Source organism: Desmodus rotundus, chromosome X, assembly GCF_022682495.2.
Source record: "Desmodus rotundus isolate HL8 chromosome X, HLdesRot8A.1, whole genome shotgun sequence".
Classification (NCBI taxonomy): domain Eukaryota; kingdom Metazoa; phylum Chordata; class Mammalia; order Chiroptera; family Phyllostomidae; genus Desmodus; species Desmodus rotundus.
This window is the reverse complement of record NC_071400.1, coordinates 7,749,162-7,764,575: the sequence shown is the minus strand read 5'-3', so window position 1 is coordinate 7,764,575 and position 15,414 is coordinate 7,749,162. Positions and strand designations below refer to the sequence as shown.

The 15,414-nt window shown below is 52.8% G+C and overlaps 1 protein-coding gene across 4 annotated transcripts in view; it reads right to left on the bottom strand.

Annotated features, from left to right (window-relative positions):
* Window positions 1–715: 715 nt before the first annotated feature.
* The window catches only part of DLG3 (discs large MAGUK scaffold protein 3), a 54,665-nt gene continuing 39,966 nt past the window's right edge, over window positions 716–15,414 (bottom strand). For 2 of the 4 annotated variants that reach the window (XM_024555312.3, XM_053917105.2), the window contains 10 exons: window positions 12,906–13,082; window positions 12,542–12,617; window positions 11,620–11,719; window positions 8,056–8,097; window positions 6,717–6,767; window positions 6,035–6,136; window positions 5,304–5,476; window positions 4,858–4,967; window positions 4,464–4,555; window positions 1,202–3,500 (listed from right to left, as the gene is read on the bottom strand). In XM_024555312.3, coding sequence (XP_024411080.3) covers window positions 3,394–3,500; window positions 4,464–4,555; window positions 4,858–4,967; window positions 5,304–5,476; window positions 6,035–6,136; window positions 6,717–6,767; window positions 8,056–8,097; window positions 11,620–11,719; window positions 12,542–12,617; window positions 12,906–13,082 — 1,030 coding nt within the window. In that variant the 3' untranslated portion in view covers window positions 1,202–3,393. Of the gene's footprint in view, window positions 3,501–4,463; window positions 4,556–4,857; window positions 4,968–5,303; window positions 5,477–6,034; window positions 6,137–6,716; window positions 6,768–8,055; window positions 8,098–11,619; window positions 11,720–12,541; window positions 12,618–12,905; window positions 13,083–15,414 lie in introns of all 4 variants that reach the window. The other 2 variants (XM_053917108.2, XM_071220333.1) reach the window with 2 other exon arrangements.

Here is a 15,414-nt window from a genome sequence, read left to right as displayed (position 1 = left end):
GCAGCAGAACTGGGACACAGCCCAGTGTTGACCGCGGGTGGGGACGGGGCTCTAGCCATCAGGTCACAGCCGAGCTTAGGGTCAGGAGGTGTCCCACCTCGATGTTTCCAAGTTGCTGGGGGCTGGATTTCCTTCAGCTGCACCGCCTCTAGGAGGGACAGCAGCTGTGTGGAGTCTCAACATAGCGTGGCTATGGGCCGGATCTCTGCCCCCTTTGCGCTCAGGAGTAGAATTTCCCTCGACCCCAGAGAGCACTTGGGAGCCTCCCTTCAGTCAGGCTGCCTTCCAGCAAACGGAGAATATGTGAAAGGAAGTGCCCTGCAAACTGTAAAGCACCACAACCTGGTAAGGCTCATCGTCCTTGGTGTGGTCCAGCCCACCCATGTGGGGGTTGCTCATTCATTTACTGCTCTTGACCTTAATTAAGACAGCACTTTTTAAAAAATTCTTTTAAAGACTTTATTTTTAGAGAGAGGGGAAGGGAGGGAGAAAGAGAGAAACATCAACATGCTGTTGCCTCTCACATGCCCCCTACTGGGGACCTGGCCAACAACCCAGGCATGCGCCCTGACTGGGAATTGAACCAGTGACCCTTTGCTCCGCAGGCCTGAGCCCAATCTACTTAGCTACATCAGCCAGGGCTAGGCAGCACTTCTTCGGGCTTCTCCCCACAAGTTGCAGTGACATCAACCATGTCATAAATATGTGATCTGAGCACACCTCCTTTCTTTAGAAGCCTGTAGGGGCGACTGCCACCCCATACTGCATGCTGCAGCCTCCTCCAGGCTCACCCCACTATTTTCTCCTGAGTGGTCAATGCTTTCCAGGAACACCAGCTTTTCCTCGCCATAGTCCTGACTCAGTTCTCTGCTGCTAACTTGGCTGTTGCTCTGTCAAACAAACCTCTTTGCTGCAGCAGGCATCTCCTATCTTGTGTACCTTTGGGGAAAATGTAAGCATTTCACCACCAAGGATGCGGGGACCCCTCCGCAGACCTGGGTGGTGCTATTCAAAGCAGCGTTTTGGGGTCTGGGGTGGAAGACCGAGTATATCACTTTCATAAAGGACCTGCTATGACCACAAGGGTCTAGAACCTCTGTCAGCTGATGCTCACTAACCCGAGAGCCTTTGGGCCCCCAAAGCTCTGTGACATTTCCCCACTGACGTGACCCCAGCCTTCCCCTCCCATCTCCTTCAAGAAGGTCTCTGAGCCACAGTTCATTGCAACTATCGTTTATTAAAAAATATATGTCTCCTTGGAAGGAACACTGGTAAACCAACTAGTGTCATGCTTACTTTGAATCTTTGCTTTGCTTCCCTGGGAGGGGTAGAGGGCCGAGCATCGTTCCCACTTATATCACTTTGCATCAGCGAAATGCACACGCCCTGCTCACCCCCCATCCCTTCACCAGTCCCGATCGGCTGCCATCACTTCACCCCTCGCTGCCTTCCATCCAGCACACCGCCCAGAGGAAGCTGCTGCCCTTTCTTTCCCCTCATCCCAGCCCCACACGCTAGCTACAGCTGCCCTCACTGCGCTGGGAGAACCACTGCTGGACTTCCTCAATTTGGCGGGCAGCGCTCCAAGTGTCTGCACCGGGGCGTTGTGCGCACTGCTCAGACCACAGTGCCCAGGACAGAACACACTCGACCCTCAGTGGCTGAGCACTTCCGCAGTTTTTTATGCCGTGTCATGACTCCACATCACGTCTCCTGTGTGGAAGTGCCGGAGGCACGGTGGCTTCAAAGGAGCCCAGTGGGGTGGGGCCTGAGCCATACCCGTTGCCTGCATTTGTGGTCAAAGCAAAACTCCCTTGATTACAACCAGCCCCATGTCATTGTGGGAAAGAGCAACAAGCTTTTGCATCTCACCAGTGAGGAAGTCTTGGCTTCACCGCTCAGGTGAAGGGCATGGGAGTCTGTGTCCTCCTTGAAGAAGCTGTAAGCTACCAGCTGTTGCTGAGGGGGCCGCTGGGGTAGGGCCTACGGACGTGGCTGCATACAAAACCAAATCAAACTCCTTGTAAGAGGGCTGGCGGATCCCAGTGCTGTCCTGCTGTCCCAGCACACAACTGAAAGGCAGGCGACTCCCTATCCCTATCGGTGGGTCCCATGAAGGGGCCTCAGCTGAGCCTACCATGTCCCAGGCAGGCAGGTAAAGGGCCACACTGCCATACGGAGCCCTGGGGCTGCACTCGCTGCTCACCAGCCCCCACTTCCTGCGCTGCCGCCGTCCCTGACTGGGTCACCTACTCTATCACAAGGCCTGGCAACTCCACAACGTCACAAGCCTTTTGGACACTGTCAAACCGGCTTCTATGCATTCAGTTAAATAGTAAAAGTAAAATTGGGAATAATGAAAAGGCTGACACAGTAGCACAACATGGTTTTGGTTTAACAGCAGCTTAAAAATGAACAAAAAGGAAATCTCTCATGCAGACACATCAGGTGGCATAAAACAATAGGTAATTTAATATGGAGCATCGTTAGCCATTCTCTCTTTCCATACACGGCACTGGCTGCGCCGCCGCCGCAGCAGCAAATGCTTCAGGGTCAGGTGTGCAGCGCCCCCCCCTCCCCGCCCACTAAAGCCCCTTCTTGCAGGCCTCCGGCTGGCCCCCTCCAGGGAAAACCCCTGCTGTCAAGAGAATGACCAAGTGCGGGTGCCCTTGGTTCAGCACTTACTGCCACTTCCGATCCCTCCCCAACCAGTTGGGATATAAGATGCCATCTGATTGGAATATGAAAATTAAAGCATTTCTCTAACACAGTACCATTGATGAAGTCTCCATAGATTTTTCTAGTCCAAAGGTGTGTGAGATATATATATATATTATATGAGAGTGTATAATATATATATATAATAATTTCTATATATTTTAGATAAATTACATATATATATATATCTGTATATAAATAAGATACTTTCTGTCGCCATGGCGTCGCACCGTTCAGAGCTGCACGACAGCAGGACAGATCGGCGGAGGTGCCTGGAGCGCCTGGTCGCGAGCTGCGCTGAGCTCCCTTCAAAGCTGTGCAGCTGTCCAGAGTCTGTCTGTCCATCAGTCCTCCTCTCTTCTCTTCGCTTCTGCTCGACTGTTATGGAAACAATGACTCTGATGGATTTGCTAGTGCTTGGGAAAGGTCCATGCAGGAGTGGGCACAGTCACGTGATGAGTGAGATGGCATCATCCCCCCCAAATAAAACTCAAACAAAACGAAAATTTAAAAAAACAGAACAGGACTAGAAAACTCAATTTTTTTTTGACATATCTAAAAAAGGGGGTAAGAACAGTAGTCATTTGTTCTCCCCGTGGGGACAGGAATGAAGAGGGAGGAGGGAACAGGGGCTTGATTTCTTCTGTTCACAAGAGGAAGGGCGGAGGGGCTTCTTCAGAGTTTTTCAGGGGATGGGACCCAAATGTAGTGCCCAGACTGGTCCTCAATGATTTGTTTGATTTTGTTATAAATCTCTTCCAGTGAGTCACCCTGTACAATGGCTAAAGGGAAGAGAAAAACAGAATTATTACTGTGGTCCCCAGCGCCCGGCCTGTCCCGGCAAGCCTACCACAGAGCCCTGCCCGCAGCGTGCGCATGGCCGCGGGGGGCTGGTGTCACTGGGCCGCACAGTCTGTGAGCCCGGGGCAGCAAGGGCAACTGGCAGCCACTCCAAGCCAGGGCTTGAGGTCAATGTGCGGAGATAGTGAGACTAAGTATCAACTTAGGGGAAATGTTTTAGGAAAATGTGTTGCTCCCAAGACTTTGACTGAGTGCCCATTAGATGCCACAGCTCGCAGCTGTGACCAGAAGGCTGGGGAAATCCCAGTTACCCAGAGAAAGAACTGGAAGCCAGAATTTCTGGCAAGAGGTGGTGCTCCTGGGGCCGTCACATCTGCTCTCTCTCAGAGGTCAACCCGGCACACAAGGACACACATGCTCCTGGGAAAGGAGGCTCCGAAACCCACGGGCTGAGGCGATACTTATGGATTCTGTCCCAGTTAACCTAGTAGCAAGCCAGCTAGGGTCTACACTGTCACTTTGGTGTCTCTGTCACCTCACCAGCCCCTGAGGAACTGACCTCTGTGGTCACACATGCCTACAGACAAGTTGAACACCATGCCGAGGAATCATCATCAGCAACTCCTGCTTACTCAGCACCTAACATGTGCTAGGCCGAGTCCTGGATGTGGGGAGGGGGGTGGCGGAAGGCAGGGGGCCTGCACGCTAGTGGGTGCATGAAGACAGAAAGAACAAAGCGGTGTAAGACAGGGCTGGGTGACGGCAGCTGGTACTGTAACCTGGCTAAACAGCTGTGGCAGGCTGCAGGCCACAAGGGGCTTTGGAAAGGCATGAGCTCCAAAGCACCTGGTAACTGTGTGTGTGGTGTCTATGCCTTGGGGGCCCCTGCGACAAGAGGCGCTGGCTGGTCCTAGGTGCCCACACCCCGTGGCTGGGGCCCTTACCTGTGAAGTACTCTCCAAATTCCTGCTCCAGCTTCACGGCTTTGTCGTAGATCTTATTTGCTTGTTCGTATGTCTGCCGTCGGTTCATTTCCCTGCCAAAGACGGAATAGAATAGTACCAAACGACACTCTGGGTCTGGAGAAGATAAAGAATGACTTCAGGCTCCATGGCTGTCTGCACTGCTGGCCCCTGGCAGCAGCATGGCCCATGGCTGTGCTTCTTTCTCAAACCTTCTAGGTGTGACATCTCACCCCGGAACACACCACAAGTAGGGGTGCTCAGAGCACGAGCCCTCAGGTGCCAGAGCTGGCCCCACACCCTCCCTCCGGTTTCTGTTTTTCCTGTCCGGGGCCCTCTCCCAGTTTGCGGTGTCCGAGCCTCAGCGAAAACTTACATAAGTGCTTCAATGGACTTGGGCTTGATGAAAACGGCAATGGGGTAAAGCTGGGATTGCTGCAGCCTCTTGATCGCGTTGCCCGAAACGTCTAAGATGCAGTGCTTGCCCTGAAAAAGCGACAACCTGCATAAGCCGACCCCGAGCACTCACCCAGGGGCAACCCCAACGTGCCCACATGCCCCTGAGGAGAATCCAGAGAGGCCTGGAAGATTCTGCCCTACAGGTACCCAGACTCCACATTTTGTTCCTAGTACCCAGAAATGGCCAGGCAGAGAAGTCCCTATTCAGGAGAGTGACCCTCTGCGGTGAGGGGTGTGGAAAGGACAGGCGGACGCTTCCATGCAGGGGCTGCGCAGCTGCTCAGCAATGCCACTCAGCAGGCCCCATGCTGGCAGCACCGAGGGTGCAGAACAACCCGGGCAGGGGCCACCTGCTGTCCTTACCCTCTCTGCAACTGCTCGCACGGACTGGATGCTGGTCCCGTACAGATTGTCATTGAACTGGCCTGCCTCGATGAACTTGTTGTCCTGAATGTCCTTCTCCATTTGCTCTCGGGACACCACGAAGTGGTAGTCCTGCCCATCCACCTCATTGTCGCGCCGAGGCCGGGTGGTATCTGAAGGAAGAGAGGAAACCGCTGTGTGTGTGTGGCCCAAGGACAGTGACCTGCCGGGGCCCAAAGAGCCCACTTGCTCCTCTGTCACCTGGGTGGCAGGCCACTCCCATGGATAGGTGAGTGGGGAAAGAGCAGCTGGGAAGTATCTGTGTCACCTACTGTCCTCTCACCTCAAGTCTCACACACGGGGTGGGCCTACTGGGTTTAGCTCCAACCGGACCACTGAGTTGGGGGTTCCCAGAACACGGTGAACCTAACGGGCTGTCCAGCGGGCCACACCAACACCACATGGGTGGGCCCCCCACGTGTCCCACCACTCCTGACCATCGGCGCTCAAACATCTCCAAGGGAGCGAGCAGGCTGCTCTGACGTCTCAGCCCTCCCAACTCCATCAGCTTCGGGGGGAACCGAGTGCGGCCTCCTGTCTCTGAGGGTACGAGATGCACCCTGTTCCCACCATACCCTGCCACCTGGCCCCACACCCTGTCCCTGAACACCTCAGAACAACAAATCCCGGGGCACCAACACCCCACAGCCCAAGCCTTCCTGGGCTCTTACGTGGCACACAGGATCCAAATTTATGCGGGAACTCTGAGATCAGGTCATCGTTGACTCTGTCCTTCATTGGGCCCAGGATGATCACAGGCCTTGCATAGTGAACTGTGGAGAGAGCGCATGGAGAAGTGAGCGAGGCCCCCAGTGGTGGCTGGCTCTACCCACAAGGCTGCCAAGGCTTGAACCATCAGTCAGACAGGGCGGGGCACCACCAGCCATTTGCAGGCTTTTAACTACAAAGGCATCAAAGAGCCTTTCCGTTGAGAATATCTAAGCCTGAGGCAAATCTGAAACCTGAAGCACCTCCCCTTCCAGAAGATTCAGGAGAAATCTCTGCATGGGCACCAGCAACTAACTGAGCAAGGTTCTTTCAGAGGAAGAACCAGCACCTCCCTTTTAGTAGCGGCCACAGCCACTGAAATCGCCCTCAGCCACCCTTGTAAATCTGCCCTCTGCTTTGGAAGGCGCCCTGCCAGCGAGCACAGGCGGGACAGGGGGCACGCACTGGGAAGCTGCCCCATCTCTAACGCTAGAAAGAAGGGGAAGAGGATGAGGCACCGGGGGGAGGGGGGCACACCCCATCCTGCTCCCCCGTGTTCATCTCTGTGCCACTATAGTCACCCCTGTGTTCAGCCCCATGACCACGACATTGGCTGGAAGGCAACACTCTCAGAAAAGGGCTTACTTTCTTGCCGAGTCACTGGCTCATATGACAAAATAGCATCCTCTTGTCCTTCTGCAACAAAAACGGAGACATGTTAGCACTTTCTAATCTGTCTCTCTGCGTCCTGGTCTTCCAACATTCACCTCAGTCCCACCTGTGCCAGGAACTGCCTAGGCAGGTCATGCCTGCTCACACCTGCCTCGTGGGCCGGCCCGCTTCCTGCTGGCCAAGATGCACAGGAAGCCCTCAGTGCCCCAGCACTGGAGCCAGCACCGCTCTCATTTGGTGAAACACAGCTGAGCAAAGGGGTGTGACCCAGAAATCACAAAGCCTGCCCCAGAAAGCACCCCAACTTTTCAGGAACTGTTCTCATAGGGAACAGTCAGCGGTGCTCAGTTGCCCTCGTCCTCTGGTGAATCACGGGGAAGCTTCAGCTGGTCGGGGTAACAATACCTGTGTCCCCTCGTCTGCAGGCAGGGGAGTCAGGACGCACCTGCAGGTCCCTAGAGCTGCAGCCTCATGTTGGCCTTTAAAGGGTCTACCCATCCCCCTTTCACTGAAAGAAGCATCCAGAAAAGTGGCACAAAGCTGGACTAAGGTCCCCAGTGCCATTTAAAAGCAATGCCTGGGCCTGCTCTCTTCTTCCGGTAGAGCCCCATGTATCTTAGCAGTGATGGGCTTTTCCTAAAACAGTTGCCAAGCCACTTGGTGCTGGGTGCCTGGAGGTCCCAAAGTGGGGGGCAGCAGTGCCAGAGAAACCGGCAATGTTTGCCTCAAGCCTGGGAAGCCTGCTCACAGGCTTCCGCCGAGCCGAAGACTTCGGGCAGACTTTACAAGGCCAGTGCCCCCCAAATTCATGGGATTTGCACTGTGGCTTCTCTGGCTCTGTGAGGGGATCTCTGAGGGAAAGCGGGGCAGTTACCTGATCATTTAACCCGGCTAAAAGTTCAGGATACCAAGCCTTAATCCACAAGGTCGTGGTGACCTGGCAAGACAGTTCAGGACAATATCCACAGGAGCCATTTTTCGTTTGGTCTTTGAGGAAATCTGTAGAACTGACAGCACCTACAACCCATGATGCCCGTAGGTACTTGCTGGCAGCTCACTCTGCCTGGGGCCCCAGGGAGGCTTTTAAGTTGGGTTGCAGCCAGGACTGCAGGGCTTCCACTCTCCTTTAGTCCACAGCCTAAGCCGCACCCCAGAAGGACCATGGCCACAGCATGTCCAGGCTCTGAACGTGTGCATGGCTGAAAGAAGCACCAGCCTCCGCACAGAGACGGCAGCCGTGCAACGCTGGAATGAGGGTGGCTGGGACACGTGGTGGAGCGACATGACATGGGGGAGAATGACACACACTTACTGGAACTGCTTTCGCTGTCACTGGTGTTGGATGTCACTCCCTCTGCAAGCCAACAAGAAAGAAACTCCAATTCAGAACACACCACTGAGAGGTCACACGCGGCACAAAACTCAAGATGCTCCAGGAGCGAGACACTGAGCTGTCCACCACATTAGGCCACAGGACACCTGCCACATCCAGGCCACCATGCGGGAGGCACAGCTCCACTGTTGAGCCGGTGGCTACCTCATCCTAGTCCCCAGAGCCCTGTTGGTCCGCCAAGTCCCTCTCTATACACTACAAGCCTCCCACTCTTGGCCAGCTTCCTCTTCATCTGAATCCAAACTGACACTGGATGGCTTCCAAATCCTCTCAAAATGCATCTCCCAAGGCTACCAATAGCAAAGGCAAAGCAGAGACAGTAGCAAAGAAAAGTCCAGGGACCGGGCTGCTCTTGAATTTCCCTCCCAGACAGAGGCCCTGAAGTACAGAATGGCAGGGTGCTCTGCAACTATGAGGCTGAGCACTGGCTAGGCTGAGCAGTCACTAGGCAACAATGGTGGGACCCACGGCCCTCCTGCTGCCTCCACTACGTAGAAGGACCACGTGGCCTCGTCAGTGAGGGGGGTGCTCCCGCATCCACCAGAACACTGACGTGTCACAGAACAGACAACAAACAACACTTGGAGGACAGGAGAGCCCCACCTGTCTCAGACCCTTGGAGCCCACCCACACCTCGGCTTGGGCGGAGCAGTCACACTGGCTGGAGGCACCAGGCACCGTGTGGCCCAAACAGAACCCAGTACTCCCCAGACAACAGGCGAATGAAGATGAAACATGAACACAGCAGACTATGGAGCGACACACTGCTCGTTTCAGCCAAGATGACATCGTTGCAGACCGTGATATGCTGTGGCCCCCCAGGAAAGACTGGCTGAGTTACCACCCATGGCTGGTTCCTGAGCAACCCCCCCGAGGAAGTGGCTTCACCTTCATGCCTCTAGTACTTATTGAAGGGGAGCGTGGGCTGACAGAAGCTTCCTGGCGCAGCCACGTGTGTGTGTGCCTCTGTGCGCAGTGGGGTCGCTAAGGCCCCATCATCTAGGTCCCGTCATTTTCCACTCTGGGATGATTGTCAGAGAGGAGAGGTCAGCCTGGGTTTTCCCAAGCTAAAGCCCTGCATAGAATGGTCCACAAATGCTGCTGAAGCACAGCCCCTTCAAGGTGCTCTGTGGAAAACGAGCCTGTGTTTGTCTGCTGAGGTCCCTAGACCTGCGGGGAGACCCCAGATGCATGCTGGGTAAAGCGCTGCCCAGTACTCCTGCCCCTAGTTCGAGACTGAAAGAGGTCATTCTGAAGCCCGATTCTTGAGTGTTGGGTCACTGGGAGAAGACTCCAACCAGTGGGTGCCCCTCACCTCAATAATCTAGAGATGAGCTGAGCGGTCACCCTGGAGGAGTACTTTCTGCCCACCTCGCTTATAAGGCGGGATGCCACGTGGCGGACTAGCCACCATGTCAAGGTACAGAAGGAAAACACAGACATCAATGAGAGGCTTTTATTAGGGTACCAGGGATCCAGAGCCAAAGTACGACATTCGTAGCCACTCGTACTTCCTCCTGCTGTGGTATCAGAGTTCCCACAAACACAGCCCTCCCCGCCCCCTTTGCCCTCATCCACGCCCCATACACCCCCAACCCCAGCATTTCCACTCATGCCAAAAACACAGTTAATGGTGTGTAAGTTTGACTTACTCAGGTTCTTTGCTCCATAATAATCGTCACTTAACCCAGGGAAGTCCTGATTTCACAGACAGCAAGGACAAAGGAGGAGGGAGGGAGGGAGGGAGGGGTAGGGGAGGGAGGGAGTTGGGGACAACAGAAAAAAGAGAGAAAAAAGACAGGGGAAGGAAGAATACAGAGCCAGGTGAGCATTAGTGACAGAAGTATGAAATACTATGAAGACCTACAGCTACAGTGAGGTTAAGAACTTCGCTACAGAAAGAACGTCCCAGGTCAGATACGTGGACTTCATGCAGCCCAACTGGCTTCCAGAGGGCCTTGAGTATACAGCCTTTCTGAGGTGGTGTACAGCCTACGGGGGGACAGGGCAGGTGACTTCGCAAGGCGTGGAGCACGTGCTTTGACTGAATTTGCAGTTACAGAGCACAGGTCTGTGTTTTGCCCCTGAAATCACCATTTCCCTCCGTGGGTGCATGGAAGGATAAAGCCCCATGTGAGGCAGGGAGGAAGGCAGAACTGTCAACACCCCAGGGAGCTTTTCCCCGACACTGCTCTGCTCTGTCCAAAGCCTTGGGGGGGGGGGGGAGCTTCATGCAGCCTGAGGCGGGGCTGACTGACTTGTGTGGACCACAGGGGACAAGCTCAGCTTCCAGAGGATAAGCACTAGGCAGCTTCCGCTCTTGCCCAACAGGCAAACCTCCTCCTGCTGGCTGGGCCACCTGGCAGTGCAGCCTTCTGGGCTTAGCGCAGAGGTTCTGGGACTCATTTGGTGAACAGTGGCGACTGTCTCCTGCTGCTCACAAGGAGAACTAGCTACGCCTAGTGCTCCTGACTGCGCTGCCCAGGATGGTGAGCCGTAAGTGCATCTGGGTGGGGGCATTCTCGTGTCCACTAGCGAGCACCCCAGATGGCAATGACCTACACGTACCATGCCCATGAGTCAGGCTGGCCTGGAAAAAGAACATTCCCTATCAGAACCAGCCAGTCTCCAGCCAGTCCCAATAGCCCAGGACCCTGAGACCCCTCCTTGTGAGGCAGAAAATAGGTTGACATTTACCATGAGCCACGTGAGAACTATTTCACCAGCCTGACCTGGTGTTTAAGGTTAGGTCAGAGCGATAAACATCAGAAGCATGTGACTACTTCCCAGGATTCAACTGGTTCAAAGCAATATGGCCTCTACTGCCAAAGTAGCTTTGTATTTCCCAATGTATCTTTATTTGGACAATGCTGAGCAATTCCTGTTCTGTGTCAAGTCTGTCAGGAGGAAGGATTTTATCCTGAAAGTGGGACCTATGAGAGCCACGTGTACATTCTGTGTGCAGAGGCACGTGAGCGTGATTCGAGAAGTGGGCCCGAACTCCAGGCATCCCGCAAAGAAAGGGCTTTTTTCTTGACACAGATGAGTGAAGTTAAGGGAAAGAAAATACAAGAGGAGGAAGCCAGGAGAGCAACCCTGAGTCCCTAGACTTGGTTCTCTTCTAAATCCAGTTTTCCAAACCTTGACCCTATGGCCGAGAACAGCTCGTCACCAGCACAGCAGAGCTCAGCCTGGCACTCCCGACACCAGTGCCAAAGACTTCCTGGCAGGCTGGCCCGGGACCCCGTTCCACTCAGAGCCTCCAATGTCCTTTCAGAGTGAGGAGCTGGCCAAAAAGCCTGGCGTCTCCGTGTGCAGACCCATTTCTACCCTGAATCTGCTAACAAGCAAGGACGAGCACGCGCATGCACACACAGACGCACCAGCACGCGCGCTTGCCCAGGCTCCTCCTGAGGGGAGGTGCCCACGAGGAAGAGGGCGGGGCTGTGCACCGTCTGCTCTCTGTGCCCTGCTGCTACTTACGTTCCTGTATGCTGCTCTCCTGGGCCATGTTTTCTTTGCTCTTGTAAAATGGAAACTTTCGAGAGAGGCGGAAACTCTTTTTACGTTTCGTTTTGATCGACTGTGAAAGAACATGAAGATGGAGGGGAAGGACAGAAGAAAAAAAAAACAGAACAATGGATTTTAAAGCATGCAAGAAAAACTAAAATGGAGACAATGGTGAGCTAAATAAAAGACCGTTTTTCACAAATGGAGTCTATGAGATTAAATGAAAGTTGACGTGAGAGGAAAATTATGTTTATAGGAAAATGTCGTGGGGATGTTAGAGGGTTCTACCTAATGTGGACTCACAGCACTCACTGGTACTTCCTAAAGCACAAGGGTCACTGTAGCGTCCTGGACACATGCCCTAAGGTGCCACTGATCGACACTGAGTCACCTACTCCGTGTCTCTCTTCCCTCTACTGCACCGGAGAACTTCTTCGGCCTGTGAAGCTCACGGGAGAACAGGGGTGAATGGCAAGAGACTTCGTGCCTCGTTTGGTCTGAAGGGCAGCCAGTCCGAGCTCTGGGGCTGGCGTCCCTGGCTAGATGGCAAGGCCAGATTCGGTTCTGGGTCCCTATAGCTCCGACAGAGTCTGTGGCCAGGGAGACACCCACTGTGGTTTCGTGTGCCTGGAGCCAGTCAGTCTTTCAGACAGTCCGACACCACCACACCTTCAACAGCCAGTTTACCCAGTGGGCAGGAGTACTGACTGGTCAGAGAGGCTCAGTGCCCTGTCTCTGCCCTCAGAAAAACAGTCAGCGTGCTGACTGGCCAGGGCCAGTCCTCTGAGAGAGAGAGGAATTCTTTTGTGGTCCCCAGTTCTTATCCACCAGACAGACTCCGTGCTTCTGACTCCTCTTCGCAGACTGGCTGACTTCCTTGGGGATCCCCACTTACCCTGTTAGACTCAATCATCCCCGTCCTGGCGTGGAACTTCACGGTTTTCAATCGAGCTCGCTCTTTCTTTTCCACCCTGTTTTGGGGTCAGAAACAAGTCCTATTACTGCCCGTGCACAGTCCCAGTGGTGGGTTGCAGTGGGCACAGCAGCCACTTTTTGGCTCATTGAGTCATAACCATGTCCTGAGCCCCAACTCTCCACCAAAAATGAACAATAAAGCATATCTCCTGCTCTCTAGCAACTTTACAGGATAATTGGTACCAAAAAAAAAAAAAAAGAAAAGAAAAGAAAGGAAAAGAACAAAAGAAATCAGTGCCAAGGAGAGGGTGAGGAAGGCCTTTCTTGTGATCATGGCAACTCACCTCTTCTTACTGGGGATCACACCGATTTGCTCGCTTTCTCCATGTGGGGTCACCAGCCTTGCCTGCCACCACTCATCATCAGAGGCATTGATGACATGCAGAATGTCGCCATAGGAGAAGCTGAGCCCCTGGCTTGGCAGGCAGCTGTCGCGAGTCCGGTCATAATCAAACAGGGCCCTGAAACGCACAGTGACAGATGAAGGGATGGTCCCAAACCTAAATGGCAGGAGATCGGCATGCTGAATGGATGGCCAACCCAAGAGTCAGCGTAGGCGCAGTGGCCTCCTAGCAGCCCAGAAGGAATTTTCTTGTCAGTGCCGATGCGAGTACACACCCTGTTTGCAAACAGACATTTCATCCTGCCATTGAGGGGTGTAAGGGAGAAGCTTTCTCAACTCCCATCTCTTCCCAGCTTCTGGGCAGTAGAATGTGCTCAACATTCCTCTCCCTCACCCACATCCTAGGCAAAGAAAGGAGCTCTACCAAGGGGCTTTCTCAGTTTACAAACATATCCCCTAAAAAGCAGCTGAAGACGGGATGCAAAAAACGTTAACTACAATCCCAAACAATGAATGGTCTAGCATCGTATTCAATGCTGTAGTGACATCAAAGAGACAGGGCCCTGTGTCCCAGGGCAGCCAAGGACAAAGTAAAGGCTGGATGTGACCTGCATGATGATGATGATATCGTTGGACGAGACCCCATGAAGAAGTCTCCTAGTTCAGTCTGTCTGTCACTCTGTCTCGTACATACATACACGGAAACAGGCTCACAGAGGAAGAGTCATCTGATGTATGTAACATGGCTAACTCACATGGGACAGAACCTGGGTCCTATGATCAGACATGTAGAGGACAGAGCCCAAGGGGACGGTGGGAGAAGGTGGGGAGGGAGGTACATCATGCAGGCTTCAGAAAAAGGTGATCAGCTTGGTTGCAGCAGGAGTCACAGGAAATGAGGTTGGAAATAAAGGTCCCGGACAAATCTGGGGAGGCCCCTGAAGACCTGAGAGTAGGGGAGCAGTACATCAATAAAGACCTGGGAACATGAATCTGACCTCACATGTACTGGGACGGCAGGGGAGGGTATGGATGTGAAGGCAAATTTAAAGTGAAGCTACAAGCTCAATCCTTCATGATGCACCACTGACTTCGGCTCTGAAGTGGGGTCTTTAAACCCGAGCTCCCACTCAGAGGACTCACGCGGCCGCAGGAGAGTGTCTACTTTTCTCACCCACTAGACCTCTCCTCACAGGCGGTCCCCACAAAGGGGCGAGCTCAGTGAGAAGTTTGTGTTTTTCTACTTGCAGCCCAGGCTCTGTCTTCTTTGCACGCACAGTAGGCAGATTTCCCAGAACTAGTCCAAGACATCTACCTGCAATACGGCGCTCTGGGGCTCAGCTGGAAGCTGCCAAGGAAAACAATCTATTTCCCCCTGTGCAGGCCCAGATAAGATTTTGAAAAGGTAGCAAAACTGTGCAGAGTGAAACACCCATTGACTTTTAAAACTTCTTGAAACCAGATCCTTAAGAAACCAGTGCAAGATTATTTAAAAATGAAAATACCCAAACTCTGAAAAAAGCCCTTCATCCCCCTTGTCAAGGTGCCTACTCAAGGCAGGAAGGAGAGAGGCCCGCTCTCAGGTCTGTGTGATACAATGGCACCGCACTTGAGACCGCGTTCCTGGAAGCAAGGAAGGCGTTCTGCTTGTTGTTTCCACCAAGAGGAGCCTGGTGAACAACTTATTCTAAGTGACAACGAGAAACACTAAACGACATCACGGGCTTCAAAGGTTAAAACAAAAGGTAGTGAGAAAAAGAACAGAACAGGGCTGAAGCACAAGTTAGCATGGGCGGGGACAGAAGGAAGATGGGAAAATGACTAGGAGACATTGGGATGAGGTTGTAGGAGATTAGAAGGGAGACTTTACCGGTTGCAAGTTTAAAAGACAACGGGAGCAATCGATATACAGGGTGCGGCACAAATAACGCCCCCTTCTTTATGAGAACATCCTTTATTATAAAATCTTAAGCATGTAATTCTGTAACACAGCAATACTACACTCAAACACACCATATGGCATTTTAGGTGAAATATCCCAGTTAAATTATTACACCCATATTATTACCCTACCAATCACACTCACGTAGGCCTTCCTTCTGCCGCACCCCCGTATATTTTAGCGCCCTGCAGAACCACACTTGACCTTTGACCTTTACAACATAAAGTCGATGGAGACATATTTTCTAGATGTTAGGAATGCAATTCTTATTAAAACTAATATGCCAGTTGACGTCCGAGATGAATTTTAGATACCTCACAATATTAAAACATATATAATGTGAGCTAAGTAAAAAAAAATCAGTGCCGATCCAAGTCCACAAGAATGCCATGGCGAACGATGCTGTTTGATTGGTTTTTAACCATAGGCGTGTGTGTTCCTTTTACAACTTTCAAAAAAATGTAAGAAAATTCAAAAAGAAACTGCTTTCCAATTTGGTAGCTGTTTT